A 27,209-nucleotide genomic window follows, 5' to 3' on the forward strand; every position below is an offset into this window, starting at 1 on the left:
CGTAGATACCTTTTTGTGCGTGTGTTTGTGTGCGTAGTATTTTAGCAGACAGGAAACAATAATCAAACTCCTAGAATGGCTTAAATTTGGGCAAATTTAACTCATACATGCTCTTTTGCTTGTGCCATGCAGCCTCATGAAGCCCAGAGGAGAGATTGTGAATTCCACCCTTAGCCTCAACTCTCAGCTGACAGTTCTTCATAACTCCCACATGTATTGCAACCCTTATTTTGAACAAAAGTCTACAGTCCTGGGTACATATCACAGATGAGGCAGCTGAAAGCCTGTACAGCATCACTGAAAGAAGTGCAAGGCATGGAAGCTGGGGACACCACTGCACAGCACCCTCTCCTGCCTTGCCAGTTTGCAGCACTCTTTTACAGAGATTGCTTCAAGTGCTGTGCACATTAACAGAGAACAGCTTTGCCACTCTTTGTGCCACCCTGCCACACTGAATTGTTTCTGAAGTGGTTACAATCCCCTTTGAAGTCAGGGTTAATTTCAACAATGGTTTCAGTGAAGCCAAGACTTTCTGTATGATCCTGCTAAAAAGTTAGTCCTGCCCCAAGTCTCCTTTTCTCCACAACAACCCCAGTTCCCTCAGATGCTTTTCATGGGACATGTTTTCTAGACTCTTCACCAGCTCCATTTCCCTTTTCTGGACACCCTCCAGCACCTCAATGTCCTTTCTGAAGTGAGGTACCCAGAAAGGAACACAGCATTCAAGGCGTGATCTTCCCAGTGCTGAATACAGAGGGACAATCACTTCCCCAGTCCTGCTGGCCACACTCCTTTTATGGTCTCCTTCCACAAACCCATTCTAGCACCTGGTTCTGTAGCTGGCCCAGGAAAGTACTTGCAATGGATCTGATGGCTGCACTTCAAACTGTACTAACAACATGGCTTGTTTGGAAAGGGGAATAAAGATTTACTATATTTTAGTGCTTTAGATTATCTACAATTACTCAATACCCTAAGACATTGTAGCTAAGAATGAATGTGTGTACTGCTAGTTTTTTAAAACCTGATGTTTTGAGATTCTAGGCAGCCTGTAGGTCCCAAATCTGGTGTTCACATCACCAGAGTTTTGATATCATCACATCTGTATACATTATCTACAACAACTAAGTCCCAAGCTCATGCTTTTTCTACACACAATGATGTAACTCCTCTAATTGGACAACTTTATACCATTTAAAGATGACTTATATGCCAATAGCTTGTTTCCCTGTGTCTGCTATTCGTGTCCACCACAGGTATTTCAGTAGTCACACATCTCTTATCTGCTCTTACAATTTTCAAGCACAGTTGGTAATGCAATAATTGTGTCATATATATTAGAAGTTGTCGGAGTAGGCTGAAAAATGAGACAACTGCTAAAACCACGATTTAATATTTACAAATGAATAAATAATAACCTCATACTATTCATGCCAATCTTGCAGCTTACAAATTTCTGAGACTGATGATTTTACCAAAAGCAGGCTGATTAAAACACCATGGAGCTGGTGCATGAACAGTCTCAGTAAGAAACCCATGTGAACAGAATTAATTCCCTCCTGGATAGATGAAGCTTGTTGCAATGAGATAATACTGTTTTACTTTTGGTTTGGGGAGGTGGAAAAGGGTGTTAGGAGAGGACTGTCTTTCCAGTTTGGGGTTTGAATTGGTGCCTGTAAACATGCAGTCACATGGCCACCCTCTAGTGTATGTCTTCTTCAGCTTGACTACGCTGTGAATATAACAGAGGCTACAAAAACTAAACTAATAGTCTCTTCTGATGATTTTTAGCTCTGTATTTACTCCAAAGGGAGACAAACCCAGTTGATTGTTTTATATTATAGTTAAATGTGCCCAGCTGGAATTGTTACATAGATAGCCTGACTCCTGAGTCCCACATGCACACCTACCAATCTCCTAGTCAGTGCAGCACTGAAATCATACAGGAGTGTGGTTTTGAAAACTGGGCAGGTATAGATAAAGTAAGAACCAAGCACCAAAATATTTTTACATATTTTCTAAAGACTGATTACTCAGAAGAGAATCCATGATTGGTGATCTGAGTTTTATTTTATAGAGCATTTCACCCAGATCTGAACCTGGGATTCCAGTCTTTTCCCCCTTTCACCCTCATTCACCTGGATTAAGTATTACCTCACTGAAGCAAGAAGACATTCTCTTCTTCCCTGAAACACTGGTCATGGCTTCCTGCTTAGGAGCTCCCCACACTCCTTGAGCCAAAGAGTTTTATGTATCCAGACAGAAAAACATGCAACTCCCGTTTTTGCCTCTCTTTAATGAGGTGTTCACTGAATAGAAGGTACAAAGCCCTCTCCTACTGGCCAGGAAAATGCTCAGCCTCGAAGTGAAGTATTTTTAGAAATAATTCAAATCTTTATCTAAACACTAAAAAAAAGCCAAATGATGTCCCCATGGCCTCAGGCCCCTGTCAATCCTGCCAGCTGTATCTCTGAAGGTCTCTCTGATATGGTAGCAAGCCATAGCACAGCTTACAATTTCCCCTACTGGTTTTTACTATCCATGCACCAGAGCTTTTACATCACAAAGAAAACAGGTACTATGACAAATACATTTACTCTTTCGTTACATAATGACACTCCATCCAAATGTCTAGAAGTCACTGCAAACTGCTTAACTAAACAGGAAATTTAAAAACTGGAGCAGTCATACAAGGAATTTTGGAAGTAATGCTTTATATCGGGAGTGCTGTCATCAGCAGTGCACATGGACAGAAAAGACACACATAGCAGAAGAGTTTCTGTGTACATAACACATACACTTGAGTACTGAGCAGTTTATTGCTGATCTGTAAACAGAATAGGATCCTTGGGAATCTAACTGAGGGATTTTAGGATACAAACTCTATGCGTTCATCTCTGCAGAAGCCTATAAATCTATACCAAAATTAAAATGTGCAGTTTTAAAATAGCTATGACTTTATACAAACCTCAGACTGCAGGAGGAAAAGAGCTGAAAAGTGTCATTTGTTTAGCTGAATCAGCCAAGATGAGAGAAATGTTCAAATTTACTCTAGGTGTGTCTAGACAGAGATTTTTTTTTTTTTTTTTTTTTGTGTCCAAGTCCTTTACACACTTCTATGTATTTCTGATCTACTTCTTAAATAAATACTTGGCTTGCATTTGTCTTAAATTGTTTAGATTAAGGGTGATTTAAACTGAGGTGCCATCCACTTAAAACACATAGTAACCTCAAACATACAGACTGGACCATTCATACAGAGCTCACATCTGTCCTGCACTTATCCAGTCTTAAAGCACCATCACTGTGTTTGTGACAGCCTACAAAATTTCATTAAACCAAACTCAGACTGTCCAATGTCTCCTTGACATAAACAGGATTCTGGTATGTTTTGTGATACTGTATAGTGTTTTATAATGAAACCCATTCCAAGGAAGTCCCTGGGATACAAAAGTGCCCACAGAAGTCTCAGTATGTTTCTTAAAAATGACAGACCCTTAGGATCTTTAAAAGAGAAAGTAAAAGAGAGTAGGAAAAGAAGACAAAAGTACCCAGTAGGACAGCAAAATGAAAAGGTTATTTTAATATGAAACCCATATCTATCACGCAAAGTTTGAGCTGCATTCTCATACACTTATCCTACCAACACCAGTGGAAATACAGATTGGTGATTACCCAAGGGCACTACCACTTCCCAGTAAAATTGCTATTGCATTTATTCAATCTTTTGGATATACTCCACGGAGTTTGCAAAATTTTACATTTTATTGCTACCAAGGTCACAGTAACATGGGCTTTCTTTTGCAATCCATCAGAAGAATCCGAAAGACAACACAGATCATGCAGAGGGTATTGCAATGCTAACCCACAGAGCCACCATCAGGGCTGCTTGCTGTGGCTTTATGGCAAAGACCCTTGAGAAAAGCCTTCCAAATTATGCTTGTACACTGAAGCATGTAGAAGTCACATTGTTTGCAATGAAAGAACATAGTACATACAGATTTGGCAGATTCCTGACCTCTACAGTTTTTGACAGGCTCCCAAATACAAGACTGAGAATGTCAGACTGACCCTATCTGACAAGAAAAACAGAAGTCCTGGTTTTATTGAACTCTGGTTCAAATTAGATTCATTTCTATAAGAAAAAAAATACTGGTTTTGTAGTATTAATGTAATATTTGCATTTACATATAAGTAGAAAATTTAATTTACTGTGTGAATATGGAGACTCATAAAAGCTCATACACCATTACAAGAAAAAATAAAATCAAATTGGTGGAGTTTGTATATGGCAGTATTTCTTATCTGTCAAAATGCTTCAAATTAAATGAGAGGAAAAATAAAGTTTTGAGCATGTAATAAAGTTGTGCATTCATTTTTTGGCCCGTATCACTTTTATTGCAATGGTAAAATGAAGCTTTTGACTCTCCTTTTTGAATCAGAAAAACTAGCAGTAGCTTAATACTATTGCAAATATATAGAATATGTCCAATATGTGAATATGTCGAATACGTTGAAATAAATATTGTGAATAGGTGAATAATATTGTGAATATGGGCCAAGACTGAATCTTTAAAAGTTTGCAATGGAGAGTTTAAATGATATTCCTAAAATATTCATTATTTTTTTCTCTCATTTTCTGACTTCATTTCTGAGTCAGAGACAGAGAGGGTGGAGGATAACTCTACCCAGGCCATTTGACCAGGCAAGAAGCCCAAGAAAAATAATTTTTCCATATAACATTAATAAGCAGTAAAATCCCAAAGTTATTTTGCAGGACTTCAATTAGTATACATAGTTGTGTCTCAAGGCCCTTATAGCACTGAACCCCTTCTAAATTTCACTAATTTGGGGTTTTAGGTTTGACCCAATATAAATTTTTATTTCACATTTTTGCTCTGTATATCCTTTGGCTTCACCATGGGTGTTAAAAAATGCCATAGTTTCTACATGGAGATCACCCAGGTGATGACAACATGCACTTTTTGCCTTTAGCTCAACCAAAATGCAAGTGATTGGGTTAGTATCAAGATAGATTTACCCCGTTAAAACTCTTGCAGGTTTGTTCCTCTCCACACCCTAAATGGTACAACCTGCACAGCAGTGTTTTTCCACAGGCAAAGACCAGAACACAAGAGGGACTCTTGAATTCACAGCTCACCTGCATCCAGCTGTAGTATTTTGTAGTGAGACAGCTCCGATTTCATACAATCAGCTAAAAAAAAGCCATTTATCTTGGAGGATGGGGTTGACTACACTTATCATCTCTGTTACCCTACCCTCAGGCTATATAAGTTATTCTTAAAAAATCCCACCTCTAGAAAACAACTTTACAGCAACTTCTTAAATCTCAAATATCCCAAGAGCAGACTACAAGCAAACACCTGATGCTTCAATGCACAAACTGCAGAGGAAGAAGACCCTCCTGACCACAGTACCCTGCCTTCTTCAGGGTAAATCCCTTCCAGAACCCAGCTTTACTCAAACTGGTCAACAGCCTAACCTCTCTCAGGAAGTTTTATCTGCATTTGGATTCAGGTTCAACCAGAAGACCACAATGCTCATGCAAGTTTTACCAAGAGCTGAGACTCCCATCAAAAGAGACTTCAAGATAGCAACAAGTATGAATCATTTATATTTTGCACTGGAAATAAAACATCCTATCAGGCCTTTCCAACATAAACATGATTCAGTGTATTGTAACAGCATTATTGCACATTTTTTCAAATTAAAAGAATGAAGAGAATAAAACTGTATTTCTTACTTTCGACGGAACATTTCTGCAAATATGCAGCCAACACTCCAAAGATCAACTGCTGTTGCATAACTGGACTGAAGCAAGACTTCAGGAGCTCTATACCACAAAGTAACAACCTGCAAAACAAAAAGGAACAGAAAAGAGAGTGCTTAGCTGCAGAATTACAACTTCCTAAGTGCTCTATGTAGAGCTTCCACTTAGTTTAATCTATATTGTAAAAACTCACATATTAGGGCCAAGTGGTTTAGCCAGCACATAGAAAAGGGTTCTGTATGGAAAATCCAAGTATCCACAGCTGCAGCGATGATGACTCAGGATGTGAGACCATTTCTTGTCAAGAACATTGCAATTCAGGGTACAACAAAACTATAATTTCAGAGTACAGCATTGGCATGACAATCACAGTACCACAACACACTATCAGCAACTCTTTGAAGCTTTTGCAGCTTACAGAGCCCAAACACTTTCCAGTGGAGATTTGGACTCTCCAAAGGCCTAATGTTAGTCAATAGAACAAGGCATTTTTTCCTCACTTTTGTAGATGTAGATGTAGTCACCAGAGCCAAAGTAGAAACAAACAAACCAGGGAACACTGTGGGTTTACCCACAGGACAAATCAGAATCTGTAGCACGTCTGTTCTCAGCCCTTTATGGTTTATGTACTATTTTCTATAAGAGAAATTGGGTTAACTCAAGTGCATGGGCCAATTATGGTAAACATGTTTGACCTGCCTCAAAAGTTGTCTCTGAAGAAAATATAACTATTTTTAAATCAGTTGGATACAGATTAAGTCAAACTCTTCTCAAAGCTGTCCCTTACCACAGGCATCAATTCTGTCTACTGTGGTTTCCTTAGACACAAAGGAACCCCAAATGGTCAGTTTTTAACTAAGCAAGACAGCACAAGGGTTCCTGGCAGATTCCTGACCTTTACAGTTGTGTAACTGTCTCTGTCCATGTGCTGCTGGTCAGACCAGCAGTAACTTCTGGTTGCTCTTCTTCTACAGTAACACTCACTGTATGTTCAAATGACACACTCTTTCCCACCAACATATGCCATGTAAAGTGCTTGCTTTTAGGCTGTTCTTGTCCTGGTGGCTATGTCACAACACATTGTAGGCACACAGCAGAAATTTTACTGGCACTGCTCCATCAGTGTACTTTTGTAAGTACAAAAGCTCACTGAACCCACAACAGAGATGGAACAGTTTGTATTTATCCTTTTGTATCCCACAAGTAGACCAAATACAGATGACTGTCTCTTTGGGATATTTGCAGAAGAATGCAAGGAGCTTCTGCAGAGTCCTGTGTGAGCTACTATCTTGCTAGAATACAATCTCAGAGCCACAGGAGTACTTCTCCTGAATACAGTTAAAAGTCCAGCCATAATAACATATGACCATCAGCTAAGTGCCAATATTTTCTTACTCTGTGCTATAATTCAAACCTCTGACTATTAATATGGGCCTCTACAGTTACTGGTGCTTTCTACAACAAACATGAAAATGGGAGACGTAACATTGAGAAGAAGCATGAACCAAACCTAGCCTCTGAAAAAAAAAAGGATAGAAACAAAGAAAAGTATAAGAATGAAAATAAATTTTAAAATTACGTTAATTAGGATAGTGAGTTCTGAATTTCAAGGCCAACACAAGGAAATGTGTAAGAATAGTGGGTTGTTTTAATGATAATAATGTAATTGTCTTCAAAGAAAAATAACAATGGAAGTAATCAGCCAAATTTGCTGGTCAAAGCCAGATGAAACAAAAGCAAATACAACATTTATTACAATCGTTAAATGCCCTGACAGCCTTTGGAACCACTGAATGGCTGTTGAAGGGAGGTTCATGGATATTTGCAAGAGTGGTCATATTTGCTAACTGTTCTTTTAAACACTTTGATGTTTCTTTATAAAATTCGTTGATAAAACAGTTCAATAACACAGTACAAAGTACTATGCTGGCAAGCTTCATTTCCAGATACCAATCCACAGAAACAGATTCCTGTGTGGAAGCTGGGCTTTACTTAGCTCCATTTGTCTTGTTACTGATATGCCACCATATCAGTGATGCTTTTATGAAACACTTATCTCTACAAAAAACAGAGAAGTTTCTTCAGAGATTCACTCCAAGGAAAGAAGACAAATATATCTGGAGGTCAGGGATTCTCTCTGGAGATGCCCTGTCTGAATCAGATATAATTCATCCTAAAACACGTTATTTTTCCTAATGCAGTATCTCTCTAACTGAACTACGCTTTTATTCTCATAATACATTTGTGGAAAAGCTTACTGAAGTAATATTGCTTTCAGAAATTGGATATACCAATTTCAATCCATTACTGTTTGTGAATGGCTGGGTATAGTGTCAGGAGGAAGAGCTGTGTGATCTCTGATTTGTGGGAATACCACCAAACCTCATGATTCCTCGTTTAAGGTCCACATGGCTCTTCTCACACAGAGATAAGATGATTTATAATAAGGATGATTTATTTTCCCCAACCCCACAAGCCCTGCAACATTAGGGCTCTGCACTCTCATAGGCAAAGAACCAAGGGATGCATGGCTGTGGACCATATGCCCCAAACTGCAGTCCCTTCCAGAGAAGTGTGGCACAGGACAGCTGCTCCTTTGCTGAGAGATGGGCCACAGCTCCTGCCCGTGCCCGTGCCTGCCCAGGGGAGGAGCACTGCTTTCTGACGGCTGCGGAAGTGTGCAGCACGGGCTGCCTCTCCCATGTGACCCCTTACTGCCAAGTTCCCCAAGCATCTGCACCCTGCTATGCTCCATGCATGCATACACAGGGCACTGGGAGATTTCATTTGAGTAATTTGGAAAGTTAAACCTGCAAAATATAACATTTCCAAAAGACTAACAGTTAAATTTCAGCTAATGCCTGACTGCACTGTAGTCAGAGGAGAAGGAATCTGTGTTGAGCTGTTTTGATATGCTCTGTCATTAATGAGTCACTATAAAAGTGATCAAATAACCTTTATGGTTTGTAGCATGAAAGCTTGTGTTTCAAAATGTGAACCTGAAAGGGATCAAAATGTACTAAATGTCAGTTCATACACAAGTAATGCCACAAAAGGATGACTCCTTTTGTGGTCAGGGTCTTCTCCTGAAAAGCACAGGATGATGAGTATGATGCAGTGGTTTTGACAGTTTCACACTCTCTCTTACCATAGAAACCAAGAAAATATTTGTGGACATTCCATTAACATTTGCAGAGAAGTAGAAATGAAAATTATTCTGAACACAGGATATGGTGAGGCTGAACAAGCAGGTCATCACTTCCTCTTTAGCATAGTTCTGAGTGAAAAAATGCTTTGCTTAGGTAAGTCACACTACCAGGGAAACAAGGTCTCCCTGAGCGACAGGGCACTTAACAGAGCTGCTTGATTAAGTCCCATTTTTAGGATGAAAAAAGCATCAGCACCTACATCAGTACATCTCACTTAGAATTTGTCAGTCCTGAAAATCTGGCACATATGAAATGCAGCACATGATGATTGCTGTGTAGGAAAAGGATTCGTGATCACGTGCTGATGGAGATCCTAAATTGTGCAAGACTCCAAAACACTTTGGAGGTTGTAGACTTTAGTGACCATGTTGCATTTCAGTCCTCTCTCCTAAGCAACTTCTCCCCGCTGCCTTCTCCTTGCTTCTGCTCACCCTGGCTAGTTTCTTCAGCTCCTCTCTTACACCAGCCAGGTTTCTACCACATCCCATGACCTCCTGGCTTCTTTCTGCTGCATTCCTGTCAAACACACCAGTGGTCCCCTGACAGCATCACCAAACATACCTAATTCCCTGCTGCTCCTGTGCAAACACCCAGGTGAACACAGCCTGCTGCCCTGCTACATCCCATGGGCTCTGCTTTCCTCACGCTCCTCCTCAGCTCCTCTGCACATCCAAGTTCCCCCAAATTTCACACCCTGTCCTCTCTTCTTCCAACTGCCTCCAAATGCTCCTGGGCAAAATCATCTCCATGAGCCCCTTTACTTCTTAGCCCACTCTGCCTGTCCTGAAGATACCCTGTAATATTTGTATTTAATAGATCCAGCTACATATGAAAAGATTGAGAAGATTCACACACTGGAAGAAGTAGGTACGTAAATAAGCTCCTTTTCCAGTGCATGTTTTATGTTTCTACTATCCAGATAAGACTGGATGGTATCAGGTAAGAAGTAGCTGCAGATTAGTACTTCCAACTATTTTAAAGTTAATAGATTTAGGCAGCACTTCATGATGAAAATAAATGACGTGTATTTGAGAAGCAGTAGAGAGGAAAAGAACATCTGCAAAAGTCTACTGAGGCTGTGTCTGACTCTCTGAAGAAGGAAATGTGCTCAATGAGAAGCAAGGGCAGAGCTGCATGTAGAGTCAGATGGAGAAATAGAACTTCATCATGAAATAAAGCTTTCTGCCTTACTATACCCGACAGATGTGGCAATGGGGCACCACCGATCTCAAGGAGTTTCAATCCTTCACCTCATGCTACTTGTTTCTGATGAAAAATCAAATTAGTGGGAAGTGTCTAGTCACTAGCAACAGAACAGAAGATCTAGGCACGTGTCAGTCTCATATAGTTTCTATTTACTTTACAGAACAGATTTTCATTTTTGCATAACTGCTTAATTTAAATGGATCTGCACAATATACAGCCCTTTCCAAATATAGCTGCTGTCTGAATAGCATTCAGTTAAAAAAAAGACAAAGACAAACAGTGGTTTAGGGATGGGGTTGAGTAACACAGACACAAAAGACTACATTTCAGTTTGCCACAGACTTTAAGTACAGACCAATGCCCAGTTGCACAGCTACAGGAACAAAGCAGGGATCAGACTGTAACACAGCAGCTATGTCTGTGCTAGGAAATTAAATGGGACAGGAAATGTTCCTTTGGCACTGAGACCAAAAAGTACAGAGTGGCCTATGTCCATATTATTAAATTCTCAGCCTCCCAAAAAAGGTGACCGCATGCAAACTGCTTATTGGGAATGGTCTTCAGTCCATGCTTAACTGCCAGTGCCTAGGAACTGTCTGGGGAAGGGCTGGTTGGAATAACTCATGCCAGGAACCATTCTAATAATTTAACAGTATAGACAATTGAGCTCCAGTACCCACGAATGTTTTCTGGCACTGTTTAATCTACCAGCCAGTGAGTCACGCTGTGGCCCCGGGTCTTCCTTTCACTCCAGAAAGAAGGCATTTTGCTATGCTTCCCTCATCTCCTCTGATTCAGAGGTGGCTCCACAAGAGTGATGGGGTGGGGGAGGCATGGCCTACTCCTTGTCTCACCCAGCAGCTGGTCTCACTTTATCCTAAATGTGTTGCACAGGTCAGATGAACACACACTACACTTGATTACCATCCATGGGGAGAATCTGACTGGCCCATATGTAGACATCTCTTAGATATCCAAAGCCAGATGAGACTAATTCTATACTAATTAGTTCTGAAGGGGCTTGGAAGAGGCCTGTTAAAACTTTTTAAAACACTAACTTTCACAGAAATCATGCCAGAAAAGAAATTAGCAGGATGCTTAAATTCACATAAAGTATCTTTGAATCGAAGTAAAATTCTTTCTGTAAATATTTTGCTTTTGTGATTGTGGTTTCTTCTCTGCTCTTTTTGTACCGATTTTGTAAATTATATTGGCCATTAGATGCTGGCTCATTTTGTTACTTAAAATATTTAAATCTCATGAAATATTACTTGCAAATTAACTTTCTTAATGTTCCCTACAATTGTTCTTAAACTCATTTTAAGAACTTCATGTTTTGTTCAGTTCTCACTAACAAGGCCTTCACATGATCTTTAGGACATCTTTTTGACTGTTTTTCATTTATTTTTGTCTTTTCTTTTTGAGTAAAATGACAAACCTACAGAATATATGGTACAATATGCAAAGTCAAGCTCTTCAGCATAGCTTCATCTTCCAATTTCACAAAAAACTTTTGCTTCAAACTGTTCACAAGGATTGAAAGTGGAATCTTAGCACATTCACTACGAACCTGCTACTTCATGGCTTATTCTTTAGGTCTGAGACTGTAAAACAACTTGAAGAATTTTCTTGAAGCTTTGTAAAAAAACGTCTTCTCAGCTTCATGACTAAGCTTGACACATTTGCCACAGACTAGCTGGAGAGGACAGAATTACAGACAAGCATACTGATTGAAGCCTGGCTTCAATCCCTACTGCAGAGAGAGGCTGTCTCTGCCGAATCCACCTCCCTCTCACTTGGTAGAAACACAGCTGAAAAGACTCCACAGAGACTGAAAAGAAGAAATATAATTTCTGAACTGAATATGCTAAAATGGCTCGCAGGTCTAACAGTGTAAAATTGTATAAAATTAAGTCAATGTAATATTAAAAAGTGCTTAGGAAAAGAAAGGATTTGTTTAATAACATTTCATTGCCTTCAGTTTGGAGTATGGACCAACAGCCAGGACTGAGCAGGGCAGAAGCGGCAATCCAGAGGGCTGGCTGTGACACTAGGTTGTGACATGATGGCATTTTTGCAGGATCATGGGCCCTACATTTGTCCTGTGTGCTGCTCTGAGTCCTCCTGACAGTCCAAGGTGGCCCCACTTTCCAATCCTCTGGTGTAACAGATCCACCACCACCCCCTCACCATGCCCTGCCCTGCTCCAGCAATGATGATATTCCCCACCTCTCTTCCATGACCCCTAGGAACACTCCAAAGACCTCTGGAAGTGCATCACACCTACGCCACATAGGGAAATGATTCTGTGTGTGTTTTTGTGTGCCTGAGTCCCGGGAGATAAGGGAGGAGGTATTCTGGGGTGTGCTGGAGGAAGGAGCAAGGGGAAAAGAGGTGAGGAAGGGAGGAGAGGCAATGCCTCATTTCACCCTGCAGCATCAAGCACAATTCCAGAAGAGACAGAGAACATGTCCAAAACCCACTTGTCCCTCAGGTGCAATGAGGACAAGATAGGGGATTTTAGCATGTGCTGAATTTTAGCCTTTGTACAATGATGTATTTTTCATCTCTGGTTTGGAACAAGGGTGTGTCTCCTTTACTGGATGCCAACTGTCTGTTTTCCTATCACTATCCTTAGAGCATTCACTGAGCATTCTGCATTTATAAAGCACATCTAGAACTCTATTTAAACTATCTCTGAAGACCTATTGTTATTGCTAACTGTGATAGAGAAGGTAATAACTGCTACATTATATGACGTACTTTAGTTTCCAGGGATAGTATCTGCCCGAACAATTACACTTGTTTAATCTCTCATTTGAGTAGAGGTTCTTCCATTGTTATTTAACTGGTTTCAGTTCCATCACAGAGATAGGTATGACTGGAGAGAATGTTTCTTTCTTAGAGGAAGATGACCATAGTTTGTCTGTTTATAGAAACATTAAAATAGTTTCCCTTTTAAAGTAAGTGTGTATCAAACTACTCTAGTGGCATTTAAAAAGTACTTCACTTCTTGACAAAAGACTTAGCATACAAAACATGAAATCCTTTCTAGTGCTCCGGGTCTCATGAAGTGCATACAGTAATACCAATTTTATCTCTTTATTCACATTTATCTCCATTTTGGGCACAAGCTTGATGAACTGCTTCATGAAAACCAGAATGAATGTTATCATTCCATGAGTTAGATCATCAAGCAAAAGATTTTTTATTTATAGAAGACACAAATCCTGATCACAAGTATCACCCCACTATCAAGCTGCTGTTTTAGAATGGGATCTCCTGGTTTTGATGCTAAAACACTGTGATTTGAAGGAAACATGGTTTAGCATCTACTGTAAGATAACATGACAAATAAAGAAGCCATTCATTTCTCAGATGTTCTATACACACAAGGCTAACCAGAATTTTCCCTTTTTAATTTCTAGGAAGAACCACATCACCCAGTGTGACAGTGCTGCTTAAGAGCATTTCTAGGTACATCCGTTGTCAGGAGGCATGAATGTGTGTGCGTGTGTGTTTGCACACCGTGTGCCTAGCTGAAAATACTTCACCTACATTCAGTGGTTTTAGCTTAAAAGTCTCTGTGCACTAAGCATCTGTGTGGAACAGCTACTAGAAAGGCAACCTGGTTCTTAACATGAGGTAATATTTCAGCCACTAGTGATTCAGACCTTACCTCAAAATTCATACAAGGAAATATATTTCTACTAAGCAGAGTATTTCACAGAATTCTCTGCAGAGAGATACAGAGAACATTTCTGAAAGACTACCTGAGACGTCAGGTGAAAAGTGCTTTATCTTTATACAAAAAAAAAGGAGCAAAAATAGTGTCAGCAACACTACTCTACCTCGTCCAGATCCCATGAAAGTCAGACTTGCCAGGCCTTGTTGTGTGTTGAAATCAAAACCATGATTCTCTATTCTCTGTGCTGCAGCACAGCCTTCTATGGAATATGGGACAATTCAATTCTTTACAGAAATGGTCAGCTTTGCATGCAACGAGACTTGTGCTTATATCACATTGTATTTACAGACAGAGATACTTAACACTGAGAGTGACAGACTTTAAATAGAAGTAGCCGTTCTTCAATCATGTTTCAAGACTCATAATCAAATCTGTAGACTGAAACAGCAAATTCTAATAATCTATCTCAGAACTAAAAAGACCCACCAAGGCAGACAGAAATAAACACCACTGTTTTCTCGTGCAGATCAAGTCAAACACCTACTGCAAGGAAGAAGACATTTCCTTTCACAATTCCAAACAAAACTAAAGCAAAAAAAGCCTAAAAAAAATCTAAAAGGTGTCAGCCTGAGACTGTGCCTTGGAATACAGACCTTGTTCTGGGTCTGGCTGCAGCAATTTGGCATGTTTCTACTTGCTCAGTCACCTGTCGGCATTAGCTAGCTCAGGGAACAGTCCTAACTTCTCAAAGCACATCTTGGTCTTCGTTACAGTTGCATTGCTCTCCTCTACATCTTTAAGCCACAAAATCAACTCATCTAGCATCCCACATATTCCCACTGGATGGCTTCCACCTCTTTTTCAGTCTCTCACATCACTGATGCCCTGTCCCTGGGAGCAGGAGAACACACAGCTCTAACTTGTGCCAAGGACCAAAGTGTGGCTGTCCCCATGCCAAGATCCCCCAATGCTGCCCTTGTGACTGCCTGGCCTTCTCTTGAGTTCATCAGTCTAGAGAATCTGAGCCTTACCACCCACAGCTGGACTTGATAATGATGACCAGCTTTTCACTGCTACCAGAAAACCGGAGTCTGGTCAACAGAAGTGTTCCCACTTCCTGGGGTGCTGTGTTGGACTCCAGTCCTGAACAGAAAAAGCCTGAATGAAGCAAAACCACGAAGGCTACCACAACCCTCTCTCCCACAGAACTTTGGCCCACTTCTGTCAAGCCATCTTGAACAAAAGGAGGAGATGCACAGAGAAGCCACAAAGAATGGATTAAATTGGGCCAGTTCTCTAGGTGAGAGGCTTTACTATGGGCAGCTTGGGAGTCTAGATAGCAGAAACTTGGTGCAAACAGATTCTACAAGATACTATTTTCATTCAGTTGAGAATGAAACCTAGAAACTGATGTTGTGTCTGAAGGCAAAGTACCAATTTCACTGAGAGCCTGGTATAATAGATAAAAGGCTGGTGGAGCAACAACTGTCAGAGATGGTCATGTGAAACAATAGCTGAAGAGTAAATACTCCCAGGGTCTGGGAGTTTTTAATAACCCAGAGTTGCAAACTAGACAGCTTTTCTGCAGTAGAAGCTTCACTTGGGATGTACCTGCCCTCACTACTTGTAGAGTTCAACTGGCTTATCATCATGACAACCATCACAGAGCTGGGTCTTCCTACCTATGGCATAAAGCAACTCTGAACACTGCAAATCTGTTCCACATTTGAAGCTGAATGCAGTAGATTTTACTATGGCCTTACATAAATGTATGGCTTTAAACTGAAGTAAACACAATTGTAAATGATACCATAGAGATGAAACTCCTATTAAATACTTGCAAGAATTCCTTGAAATTACATTTGGGATACAAAATCCTCCTGAAACACCCTTCTTTCTAAAAAAAAAGTGAAAAGATTTGTAAATACACACAAAGAAAATAAGAAAAAGCTGAGCTTTCTATATACAGACGCAATTTATGCATAGGTGTATGCATTCATATATACTTAAACATACCATAGATCACTAGAAATTAGTTGAGTCTTGATATAAACATCACCAGGACAAAGACATGTAACTTCCAGCCAAAAGCAAGGACTGAAGAGAAAGGTCAAAAACCGTAAGTGGGGTCTTCAGGCGGTCTGAATCTCACATTTAAGTGGCTTTGTGAGCTTAAGACCACTAAAATGCTGGGCATAAGCCACTAAAGTTCTGAAGCTCTTTGTATGCATCAAATTCTCTCTTTGTAGTTATCAAATTCTTCTTCCTACTCTGAAAGCATCTATAGGTCGTACGTGTAGATGGTCACACACACCAGAAACACCTGTGCTGCAAAAACAAGCAGCTATGTTTGAGCTAAAGCATTACTGTGAGTGATGCACTCTTGGAAGACAGATATCCTGGGTAAATGGATGTTTTCAACAGAAGTCCATATGGAGCCCTACCTGGTGAAGCCTGTAACCAGGAGTGGTGGTAGAAGCAATATATGTTTGCATCTACATTAACATCTTGTGCAAATGTTATTAGGGTAACCTCAAAGTGGAAACTCAGCTGAAGGGGATTTATCTGGTACCTCCTACACCCAAGCACATTCTTTGTCCACTAGGCTAGGGGTTTTTTGGGTGACAGCTCTTTCCTTGCCTTTGCTGAAGCCAAATCACTATTCTGCCAGGAGTATATGAGTCATGGGGCAAGACTGTGTCTGAAAGCAGCTGAATGCTTAAGAACAATCAGCTGGAAGGGGCAAGGAGCCGAGTTTCTGGATACTGCTCTGGAATGTGTATGCATTTTACATTAGACCATCACTGGATAAAAATAAAAGCAGGCATTAATTACATTAACCAGGCTGGATTCTACTTTGTATCTAGACAGCCTGTATTCCGCCTCTCTGCTTCTAATGGATGCAACTCACAAAAATTCTAGAAGACAGCACTCTGCTTTCATCTGTGGAGAAATAAGCAACATCTTCTCCCTTGGTACTTGATACACTACTCAGTAGTCAAAACTAGGGTTCACAGCACTAAGTGAAGCCCAAGCTTTTGAAAGAAACCAAATGAAAAATTTCTTCCCCTTATAAATGTTACAGGACTTTCTGAACTGATATTGACTATCTGAAGATTTAGCAGAAAACCAGAGTGTTACAGTTAGTCCAATACTAGATCTTCAGAGACATTATTTCCCAATTTTAACATTAAAGATTGTATGATTATGTTATTTTCAAGAAGCCACATTCTAAGGAAAATTATTTATAGATAACCTATTGTGTTAGTTGGATAAACAAGATAGTCTAGATAAACAAATTGCGTAAACAAATTAGTCTAGATCACTGAAGACTCTACTCCAGAGTGGTGACAGACTTCTAAAAATATAAAATGTTTTATTTGTGAAAATAATGTTGTAGATCAGACTTCTATAGATAACACTCTCAAAACTGATACAAAGCATCAATTATTTAAGCCAAAGAGATAATAGCTTAAGACAATACAAACAAGAATGTTCAAGGTAATGAGTGCTTTCATGTTACAAGTTCTCAAGTCTGAGGGCACTGCATCAAGCTAAAGGACAATGAGATAAGAGCAATATTGCTAGTTACTAACAAATGGCAGATAAAAGACCTCTTCTGGATTCTGATTAAGTGACAGCATTCTACACATTCCTGTGAGTTGAGAAAGTTTGCCTGAGAACAGCAGCTATGTTACATGTGAAGCACCACTAAACAAGCGTATCTCTATGTTTTCAAATTCCAGCGTGAGTAATGGCTCTTTCTCCCATCCCTGTAACTTGAACAGAAGCTCCCTCTCTCCTTCTAGACACGCAGGAATAACTTGCCGTGCTTCAGTTTCCATTAAGACATATAAATGTATATGCTGCAAATAAAGAGAAGTTCTGTAGGACTCCATGGCTGCGAGCCAATGTTTACAATCCCCTGGGTGGGAAATGACGGGTGAAAGGCTCTCCATGGCAGGCTGTAGGAGTCTTTGCTGTTGCCGACAATGACCTTCTGCCTCTATTTTCAAAGTAGCTCCCCTGTTAACTCCTTGAACACTGTGTGCAGAGAGGCCTTAGAGAGGAAACACTTTCCCTGAGAGTCCAAATCCACTTTGAGGCATCTGTTTGACAGACTCCAATTTCAGCAATGGTTAAGGGAATGTGGACTAATATGTGTACTCTGCATCTGCTGTTGCAGTGTGGTATTGAGATGCAATTTTAGCAGTCCAGAACTGGGCTTAGCTGTGTTCTGCATGATACAAAGTGAATGTTCTCAGCTTCGGAGAAAGTACATCAATTTGCAGGCACAGGGCTTTCCCTAACACTGAGCATAATGAGTCTCCAGGACAGAAGGAAAAAGCCAAGTTATAGAGACATGTTTTAATCCTCTCTGGCCAGTCAGCAGCAATGTTGTTTGCTGGTAGTGGCAATACCTTCCTCTCTTGGGGTCTCCCTGAAAGAGGAATGATGCTAAAATATTGAAGACAGACTGAACCACAGATTGCCATTGTGCAGTGAAGTGAAGATACACAACAGAGCACTCACTGTGGAAAGGAGGTGTACTGCTTTAAAAGGTTTGCCCCTCTCCTGTCTGTCAATGTAAAATACAATATTTAGGAGATCTCTTCTTGTGTCACATCCCTTTTGCTGCTCTGTAAATCACTCATGGCTCCTAGCAGTTCAGGCAGAGTCCTTACAAAAAAAGATAAAAATGGACTTACAAAAAAGGCCTTCTAAAATGCTTATTGCAATATATATCCATCTTTGAAAATAAGAGAATAAATCAAATGGAAACTAATATGCAAGCACTAGTGTAGATGCTTTAATGGTCTCAGAGACAGAGTCAAGTGCTCTTGTGAAAACATAAACCTTACTACGAGTTAACCTTGGAATATGCTTTCCCATCTTCGGCACTTGTCTAAGCCTTTTCCCCACAAAGATCCATTCTCAGAAACAACCACTGCATGTGAAAAACTCTCTACATATTCCCTGAAAGGGAGTAAGAGTGCTTGCCATCTCCAGAAGACAAAGAGACAGCAACATCTATCCCCTCCTTGAACTTTTAGAGGAAGTCCTGTAAATAACATCCTCATGTGGTCAGGAAATACTTGTGTAACATCCATGTGTGGCCCCATGGATGCTGAGGAGGAGAGAAGAGAGAAGCAGTACCAGAAGCCAGAGCTTCTGCAGAGACACCAAGCCCAAGTATCAGCAGGTCTGAGACTGACACAGGTCAGCCCTGCTGCATTGTCTAAGGTTCTAAACTTAAAGAGGAACAGACAAGCCAGTAGGACCTCGGCTGTTCTTCTGAGGTAAAAAATAGTTTGCATGAGAAGGGTAATGTTGTTAGGCTGTGTCAAAAACCACAACTGGACATCTCATAAAAAGCTTTAAGCTAACTCCAAATATGCACGTAATTCCCAGTGATTTCAATCAATGCTCTGGGTGGTTAGAGGAAGACATCTGCAGGCAGTGAAATCATTGATATTTAGAGCTATGCTTGTTTTTAATTGTTAGTACTTTAGAAAGTAGTCTTAGAAAGAAAAAATTAGAAATACTCTATGTGTTCTAAAGAGTATATAATTGCAGCTAATAAATACTATTTTTTTCAAGGAAAATTGCAGCCTGCAAGGAAAAGAATTTTTGATAATATCAAACAAAGAACTTATTTAGATTGGAATATTTTTCTTTTCTGTTAATATGAGGTTTTGTTACTGATATTTAAAATCGTTAATGATCCTGGGATCAGAAACTAAGTGTTTTCAAGAGCTACCAGTATTATTGTTTTTAGAAGGATACACTCAGGCTGAATTTAGAGCAAGTTAGTTTTTGTAATATGAAGCTTTTACAAAACATGGGTCTAAATGACCCCTCCTTAAGCTTTTCTATTTACAAAGCATCTTTAAACACCAGATAAACTTTGTTTTGTTTTGGGCTACTGCATGAAAATCTGAAAAGGAAACTTCTTTGAAAAGAAGTAGGAACAAGACCAAAATAACCCATGAGCACAATCCAGGAGAAGGAAAACAGAAGTGAACAGCACAACTAATAAAAAAAGGAATGGATTTTTAGTTACAGCAAAGGTGTTGTTTGGATCAATAAAATAAGAGGCTTTTAGTACTTCTGAACAACTGAAGTGTTAGTCTAGCGTTACGCCTTGAAATCACTTATGTGGAGACTAACAGTACTTCTTAATACAAGTCTGGGTGTAATCTTCAGGCTGAAAAACAATGTAGAGGACTGGAGAAGACCTCTCTGAACCATTCTGCCATTCCCATATGTAGGGCCTGGGATGAACAACAGTTGACTGGGAAATGCTGTACACAAGAATGCTATCTATGAATTGTATCTCACATGTCAGGCACAAGTGTAATTTTAATCAATTACATCCAAAGCAAGTACAAAATAGATTACATACCACTCCCATAATAAGTGGTCTTAAAGTCAGCTTATTTTTCAAAGTTTGAAAGACTTTCATTGTCCTTGACTGCAGAAGGAACCAGTGTACTGATGAGAAATGAAGCCTATTCTAATTGATCTAACTTCCTGGGAAGTTTTAAGTATTTTGTAATGAGTAGCACTCAGTACATGCAAATATATGATTTTTTATTTTTATGAGGGAAAAAAGGCAAATCTGTAATTTGGAAGGTGATTTTGGTATTGGTAAATTTATGTTGCTAAGCTTTGGCCTGCTCTTGAACTCTGCTGACTTAGGGGAATTAAGAGAATCTCATACCTGCCAGTGATCAGGAGCAAGCCTATCTCTCTCATAGATCTGACCCTTTTTTTTTCATCTACTGCTTCTATACCACTTTGACAGCTTGTTTCCAACTGACATCCCTAACTGTGAATAAATTACATATACAGATTTCACTAGGGACTATAATGTGTGGAGGGTCTTTAAAGAGAGCAAAAATCAGTTTCCACATGTGACAGGATACAATGGTTGATTATAAGGGTATGAAGAAGGCATCCATGCATAGGAAACAGCATAATTATTAGTAAAAAACAAGTAATTTTGCATCAAGGGCCACTGGTCACTGGAAGATGATCCAAGTACATCTGAAAATGCTGTATAAATATATGACAACTTAAGCTCATAATAACAACTTATTTCTCATAAGTTGAACCTGTCGTAGCTGTAAACTCTGCCACTGCCTAGTGCAGATGGTTCTCCTCTCCATACAAACTGACAGCCTTCACATCAACTTGTATCTTCTTTGGAGAGGTGGCCTAATGCCTGCAATCTGTTCTTGTTTCTTTTCTCTGCTATGTACTAGTACAGCAAAATGACTTACGACACTGCATACAGTACATCAGGAATATAAAACTTCCTTAAAAACATGCCAACACCTTAACTGTTTATAAGGATAAAGAAATTATAAAAATGGTATCAAACTAGCATGTTTATGCAGCCTTCTGTTTTTAAACAAGTGTTAATGCTATACTGTGGGCTTTTCCCTAAACCAGATAACTGTAAGGTCTGATTTCATTGATGAGTTTAAAAAGGCAGCATTCACTGCTACTGAGGGTCTCCTTCTTGCAGCTGTTGCTGTGATGGGTTGTATTTAATGAAATTTTCTCTCTCCTCCCTCTGAAAACTTAACACCTATGATTTAACATTTAAAACCCTGCTTCTGTTCAAACACCTCAAAACAATAACAATGCATATGCATTGATGTAGTTTTATTTCTTGTAACAAAATCATTAGATTCATGAAGCAACAACTGAACTGCTCCATACACAGCATATAGTTAAAACTGCAGAACTGAAGCCAAAATATGCACAGCTAAAAGGAATGTTACAGGGGGGCCTCTCTTAGTGAACAAAGCAGGCTCAGTTTGGCTCTTTTTCCCTAGCGCTACCACATCCGCACATCGTTAGTTGGAAAATTCCAGATATATGCTGTAATTTTTTGTGCTTTTTTTTCCCAGTACACTTGAGGCTTTAGTGTCCAGATGCCATTTTCCCCCCCTTATCTGTCCCTGCTAGTTTGGGTCTTTGCCAGTTGTGGTCAACAATTAATACAGCAAAAGAAAAATACAGTACACTCCCTGGCAACTGGCAGAGGCTCACAGGAAATACCAAATAAAAACTTTATTATGTATTGTTTAACTATTTTGTTTGCCTGTGGGCCACCCTGTTGTTGGTGTAATTTAGAAAAGCAAGCTCCATCTGGATGATCTGTGCGCAGGCTCATTGTTCCCAGAATCTGTCACGCACAATCACTGCTTCAGCCTGTGGCCCTCTGCAGAAAGAAGCAAAGGCATGGCAGCCCTCCAGCCTGCATTCCTTTTCATTAGACAACTTGTGACCAAATGTTAGAATAGAAGAGTAACCTTTTAATATTCATGTAATTAATTTACTTTCCCCTTTAATTATAAACCTTCACGTGAAAAGAAGAAAATAAAAAGACTTCCCTTCATGATTCTCCTCCCTCCCCCATCCTTTCTATCTGCTTTCTGGGACATGGAAGGTGCTGGTTTCATTACACATAGGTACCAGTACTTCGGTCTATTGGGAAATTTGCATGGCCAGAACATGCTGTCAGGCTTTTAGTTTATGTATTAATTGGTCTGGTACATGGAATAGATTCTGAATTGTAATAAAATCGGAAAAATTAAATTCTTTCCTCTGTACGCCCTTGCAGCATCTGCTTCCTTGTCTTAATCAGTGGGGTAATCCATTGAACACAAAGCCATTCTTCTGTATTTGAAAACACAATAGACATCTAATTGAAGTTCCCTTTCACAGTAAGGTCAGCATATGACTCAAAATACTGTGTCAGCTGGGATTCTGCCTGTGCAAGGTTAGGTGTATAGGCAGTGCTTTGTCAGTTCTGCTTTGCTGGAAAATGGTGGCATTTTTTATCTTAGGTTAGTCCAATGTTGAACTGGCTAACATGATGCAAAAGTCTGCCCCCTACAATTCAAAAGTGTATTTGATTGCAAGTGCATCTGATGCTTTAAGGTCTCATCACACGAGTTAATTTCAGCACACTAAATTCCACGTGGGTAGCTCACCTTTTAGTTGCTACAGCCCATTCAATGAATCCAATTGTAGTAGGTTATAATTTGAGTAAATGAAGCTAAGGTGGAAACTGCCTGTCTCCAAGGCAGCATTTAAGTTCTTATTGCCTGATTTTGATTGCAGTTTAAATAGGCAATGAGAACATTAAGGATTCGCAGCCACTTGGCATATCAAAGGATGGGGCCCAAACACACTCAAGTATCCTGTATAAGATGCAATGGTTTCTATGGCAACTGAGGAACTGTTACTGAACTTCTTTCATTTTTCTTTTATTAAATAGGTATATTGCCATGTTAGGTCTGCAATTGATCAACATATATACTAGTGGTTTGATTAGGCCATGCATCAACCCTTCAGAGGAATAGAAAGCAGCACAAGAGATTTTCAGTTGTGGTCACTTCAGCAAAAAAGTAACACAACAAGTCAGAATGCTTTAGATGAGGGCAAGACTTAAAAGTGAAAAGTCTTTCACTTAGTAATAAAATAACACTTAATTGGGTTGGAACAGTTCTGCCTGTTCAGTACCTTTAGTAAGGAATATAACAACAAAGATGACATTTTTCATATTAATTGCATATTCAGGGTATAATATTTCACATACTCACTATGAAAGAATTCCAGTTATGTGTCAAATTAAACTACTTGCATATAAAAAAGTAGCATCTTCTGTCCAGAAGGCAAAGCAGCAACTGGAAATAAAAGTGAATTCAAACACTCCTTGGCCTAAAGCAACAAGAAATTTATAAAACCCAACCAAGTATAATGCAACAAAAAAATCCTTGTCATTGTACTTAGTATGGCCTAATTTTTCCTGTCAATGCATTGACTGCCTTTTTATACTTCCTTAATTTCTTTTTGCTCTCTTTTTCTCCTAATTCCCACTGTATACCGTACAGACTACAACGGATATGCCACAAAATATACAATTTTTGTGGGAGAGAAAGATGTTAGGAACTGTGCTAAGCCAAAATCAAAGAAAGAAGTAGGATGCTTGATTCAAAGGAAGAATTAGGATGGACTGTGCGACAGCTAGAACTCTACAATTTTAAAAAATTGCAGTATACTTACGATGAGTCATTTAAGATGCAACAGAGGTCAAGGTCCTCCAGATTCTTCCCCATTTTCACTTCCTGAGCAAATAAGCTTAAATACTAATGTAAAAACTCAGTAATTAAATCCACATGGATTTTAATGACATTTCTCAGAGGGTAAAACCATAAGAATGAAAAGCAATACGCATAACCACACCTGGATGCTTACCAATATCAAAGGAGAGTAATACACTCCCATAAAGAAATCTTTTTTCCTCTGAAGAATAGGAGAAAATGTCAAAATCCTTGATTAAAATAATTACACTGACTAATTGAAAAAATCAGTCTATTAAGTAGGGATTTATCATAATGGAAAAATTTAATGCTTGGCCGTAAATACGTAATATGTCTTCAAAAAAGAAAACAGATCTTGATTCAAACAGAAAACTAGATCTTGATGCAAATTTGGACAGCTTGTAACACAATGATGTTCTGTTCCACGATGACAGAATTTCAAAGGAATCATCTCTGCTGAGGGGATTATGATGCAAAAAGCTTAACTTCAGACAAGTTCTTTCCTACTGTCAAAACAGAAATCCATAGTTTCTCCAAATGACCACAGCCTGATAGGACAGTGCTGAAATCTACCATTCCACTGACCAAATCTGAAATCCCTTACAGTGTAAAAACTGTAAAACTAAACTCTAAAACTAAAAAAACCCACCCCTGTTCTACCTGAAAACTGTGGTGAAAGCATGGAGGAGCAATTCTGCTGAGCTTCTCACCTGGACCAGGTACCTATACAGACCCACTAATTCTTTGAAATAGCCAAAGCAGTGTTCAGAGCAGGATATTTCAGTCCTGAAATGAATGTTCAATCAGGATGAAAGGGCTTCTTCATCTTAGCATGTGCCTCACCGTCAATTATTGACACATTTGTGTTCATACCTCTGAATAGGTTTAGAGCCTAAGGGATATCTAGGGAATACTCAGAAGAAAATGAGGGTTGTCTGGGTTGTCTACTGCTCGTGCTGTTCTTTCAGACTTCTGACCTTACCTGCAACTACTGTCAATGAAGCTATTCATGTTTATCACAGAATCACAGAATATGCTCAGCTGGAAGGGACCCATCAGGATCACTGAGTAAAGCTCCTGGGTCTGTGCAGGACACCTCAAGAGTCACACCAAGTTCCTGAGAGCATTGTGCAAACCCTTCTTGAACTCTGTCAAGCTTGGTGCTTTGACCACATCCCTGGGGAGCCTGATCCAGTGCTCCACCACCCTCTGGGAGAAAAACCTTTTTGCAATATCCAGCTTAGATCTCTCCTGACTCAGTTTCACGCCATTTCCTTGAGTTCTCTCACTGGTCTCACAAGTGAGGAGATCTATACCAGAACTTGCCCTGCTGCTTCCCCTCATGAAGATGTTGAAGACACAATGAGGTCTCTCTCAGTCTTCTCTCCTCCAGGATGAACAGACCAAATGACCTCAGTCACATTTCATAAAACTGCCCCTCCAGACCTTTCACCACCCCTGAGGCTCTCTTCAACAGCTTAAGCTCTTTTTCATATTGTGCTGTCCAAAACTGCACACAGGACTCAAAGTGAGGTGACACCGCTGCAAAGCAGAGCACCAAAAGAATACCTAATGTGGACATCTTCTCAACGTACAAGGTGAAAGCTTCTCTGTCATGATGATTTGACTAGCAACATGGAAAAAGAAAAATAAGACCTGAATACCAACTGTATAAAAACCATGACTTACTTCAAAGAAAGCAGCAAGTGATCAGAGAGCGTATTTCAATCCATATAAAATACAAAATGTACAGTTCCATCCCTTCACTTTCAGCTGTTCTTCAAGACAAAGTATAAAACACTTTCCACTTTTTAATTCTATTACCTTCTACTGTAGCCTATTACCACTGCTTGTGAAGCTACTGAAGGTATAGAGGAAAACAGAACCTCTTTGATTTTTAATATGACTTAGAAAGCCTCAGGCATTTTGTACATTTTTGACTGCCTATGATAAGGGAAGATATTAACAGTCCTCTTATTAAAAAAATTATGATTAAATAAATCCCTTGGCATGAAAAATAATAAGAAAAAATACTAGTGAGTATCCAGCATGAAGGGTGACAGTACACAAAGGTTCTCAATACAAAGAAGAATTAGCATCCACTTATCATTAACATTTTTATTTCTAGTCAGTCTAATAGCTTCCTCAGTTCAGTATGAATCTAAGAGCTTTGGAAGGATTTATGCATTTTACTTGCTAATAATGTGAGGGTCAGATTACAGTTGCAGTGTATCAGCTGGAGGAAAAGTAAATTCTACATAAGCACTGCAGTTCCCCTCTCAGACAACCTGGTCTTTGCACACTATGCTGCACATTAATGACATAGACAAGAGTAAAAAATAGCTCCTTAATCCTTTCCTGGTGAATCCATTCTCAAGAACTAAATTTCTTTAAAAAGGTGAGGGCCGGAGCTATCAGACCGATCTGGATTACAATCAGCACTGAGAACAGGAGGACACAAGAACATGCACACATAAATAAAAAAAAAAAAAAATCCAAGTTGGGGGATAAAAGTATCTATCACTGCTTGTAAATTCTAAGAACAGCTGCAGTTTCTGTTATTGCTTTTCTGAGTTAATGTCCAAAACTACATGACAGGATAATCTGTGCACACATTGAGCTGGGTATGACTTCCATTTTCAGAATTTGATAGTTCAATACTGAAGCAGTGCAGAGGGCGATGTCACATGTGACTATACAGAGAAAATAGACAGAGCCTCCTCACAGCAGGGTGGGAACTCCACCCCCTCGAGGGCCTCAAAAAATCTCTGCAGGGTAAATATATAGCTGATGTTGTAAACACAAAGTAGAGCGACACAGAATTCAGGAAACTCAGGCTAACTTCAGAAGATGTTTACATTGACTATAAATACTGAAAATGGTCTTTACATTGAGACAGGCTTCCTTCTTTTCTGGATTAATACGGATTCTTTATTTAAATTTGTCAAAACCTAATATATACACATTCTAATTTTTAATCTGAATTTACCTGATGCAAACGTATTTTTTTTCTTAAATTCACTCATTTTATGTAAGCTGCTTTTTAACAGTTGCATCTATTACTGCTTGCATCAAATTTCATTTTATAGCATGGAAATATAGCTCTCAGTAGTTTTGCTGATAACTGAAGCTATGGATACATTGTCACTTTTATGCAGCAATAATTCTCAACTGTCTACTACAGCTTTAAA

The 27,209-nt window shown here is 39.4% G+C and overlaps 1 protein-coding gene across 3 annotated transcripts in view; it reads right to left on the bottom strand.

The window, feature by feature from the left end:
* CDK6 (cyclin dependent kinase 6) overlaps positions 1 to 27,209 on the bottom strand; it is a 135,531-nt gene that overhangs the window by 35,979 nt on the left and 72,343 nt on the right. For all 3 annotated transcript variants that reach the window (XM_059843274.1, XM_059843285.1, XM_059843279.1), the window contains exon 5: positions 5,765 to 5,874. In XM_059843274.1, coding sequence (XP_059699257.1) covers positions 5,765 to 5,874 — 110 coding nt within the window. The remainder of the gene's footprint in view (positions 1 to 5,764; positions 5,875 to 27,209) is intronic.

Source organism: Haemorhous mexicanus, chromosome 1, assembly GCF_027477595.1.
Source record: "Haemorhous mexicanus isolate bHaeMex1 chromosome 1, bHaeMex1.pri, whole genome shotgun sequence".
NCBI classification, from domain to species: Eukaryota; Metazoa; Chordata; class Aves; order Passeriformes; family Fringillidae; genus Haemorhous; species Haemorhous mexicanus.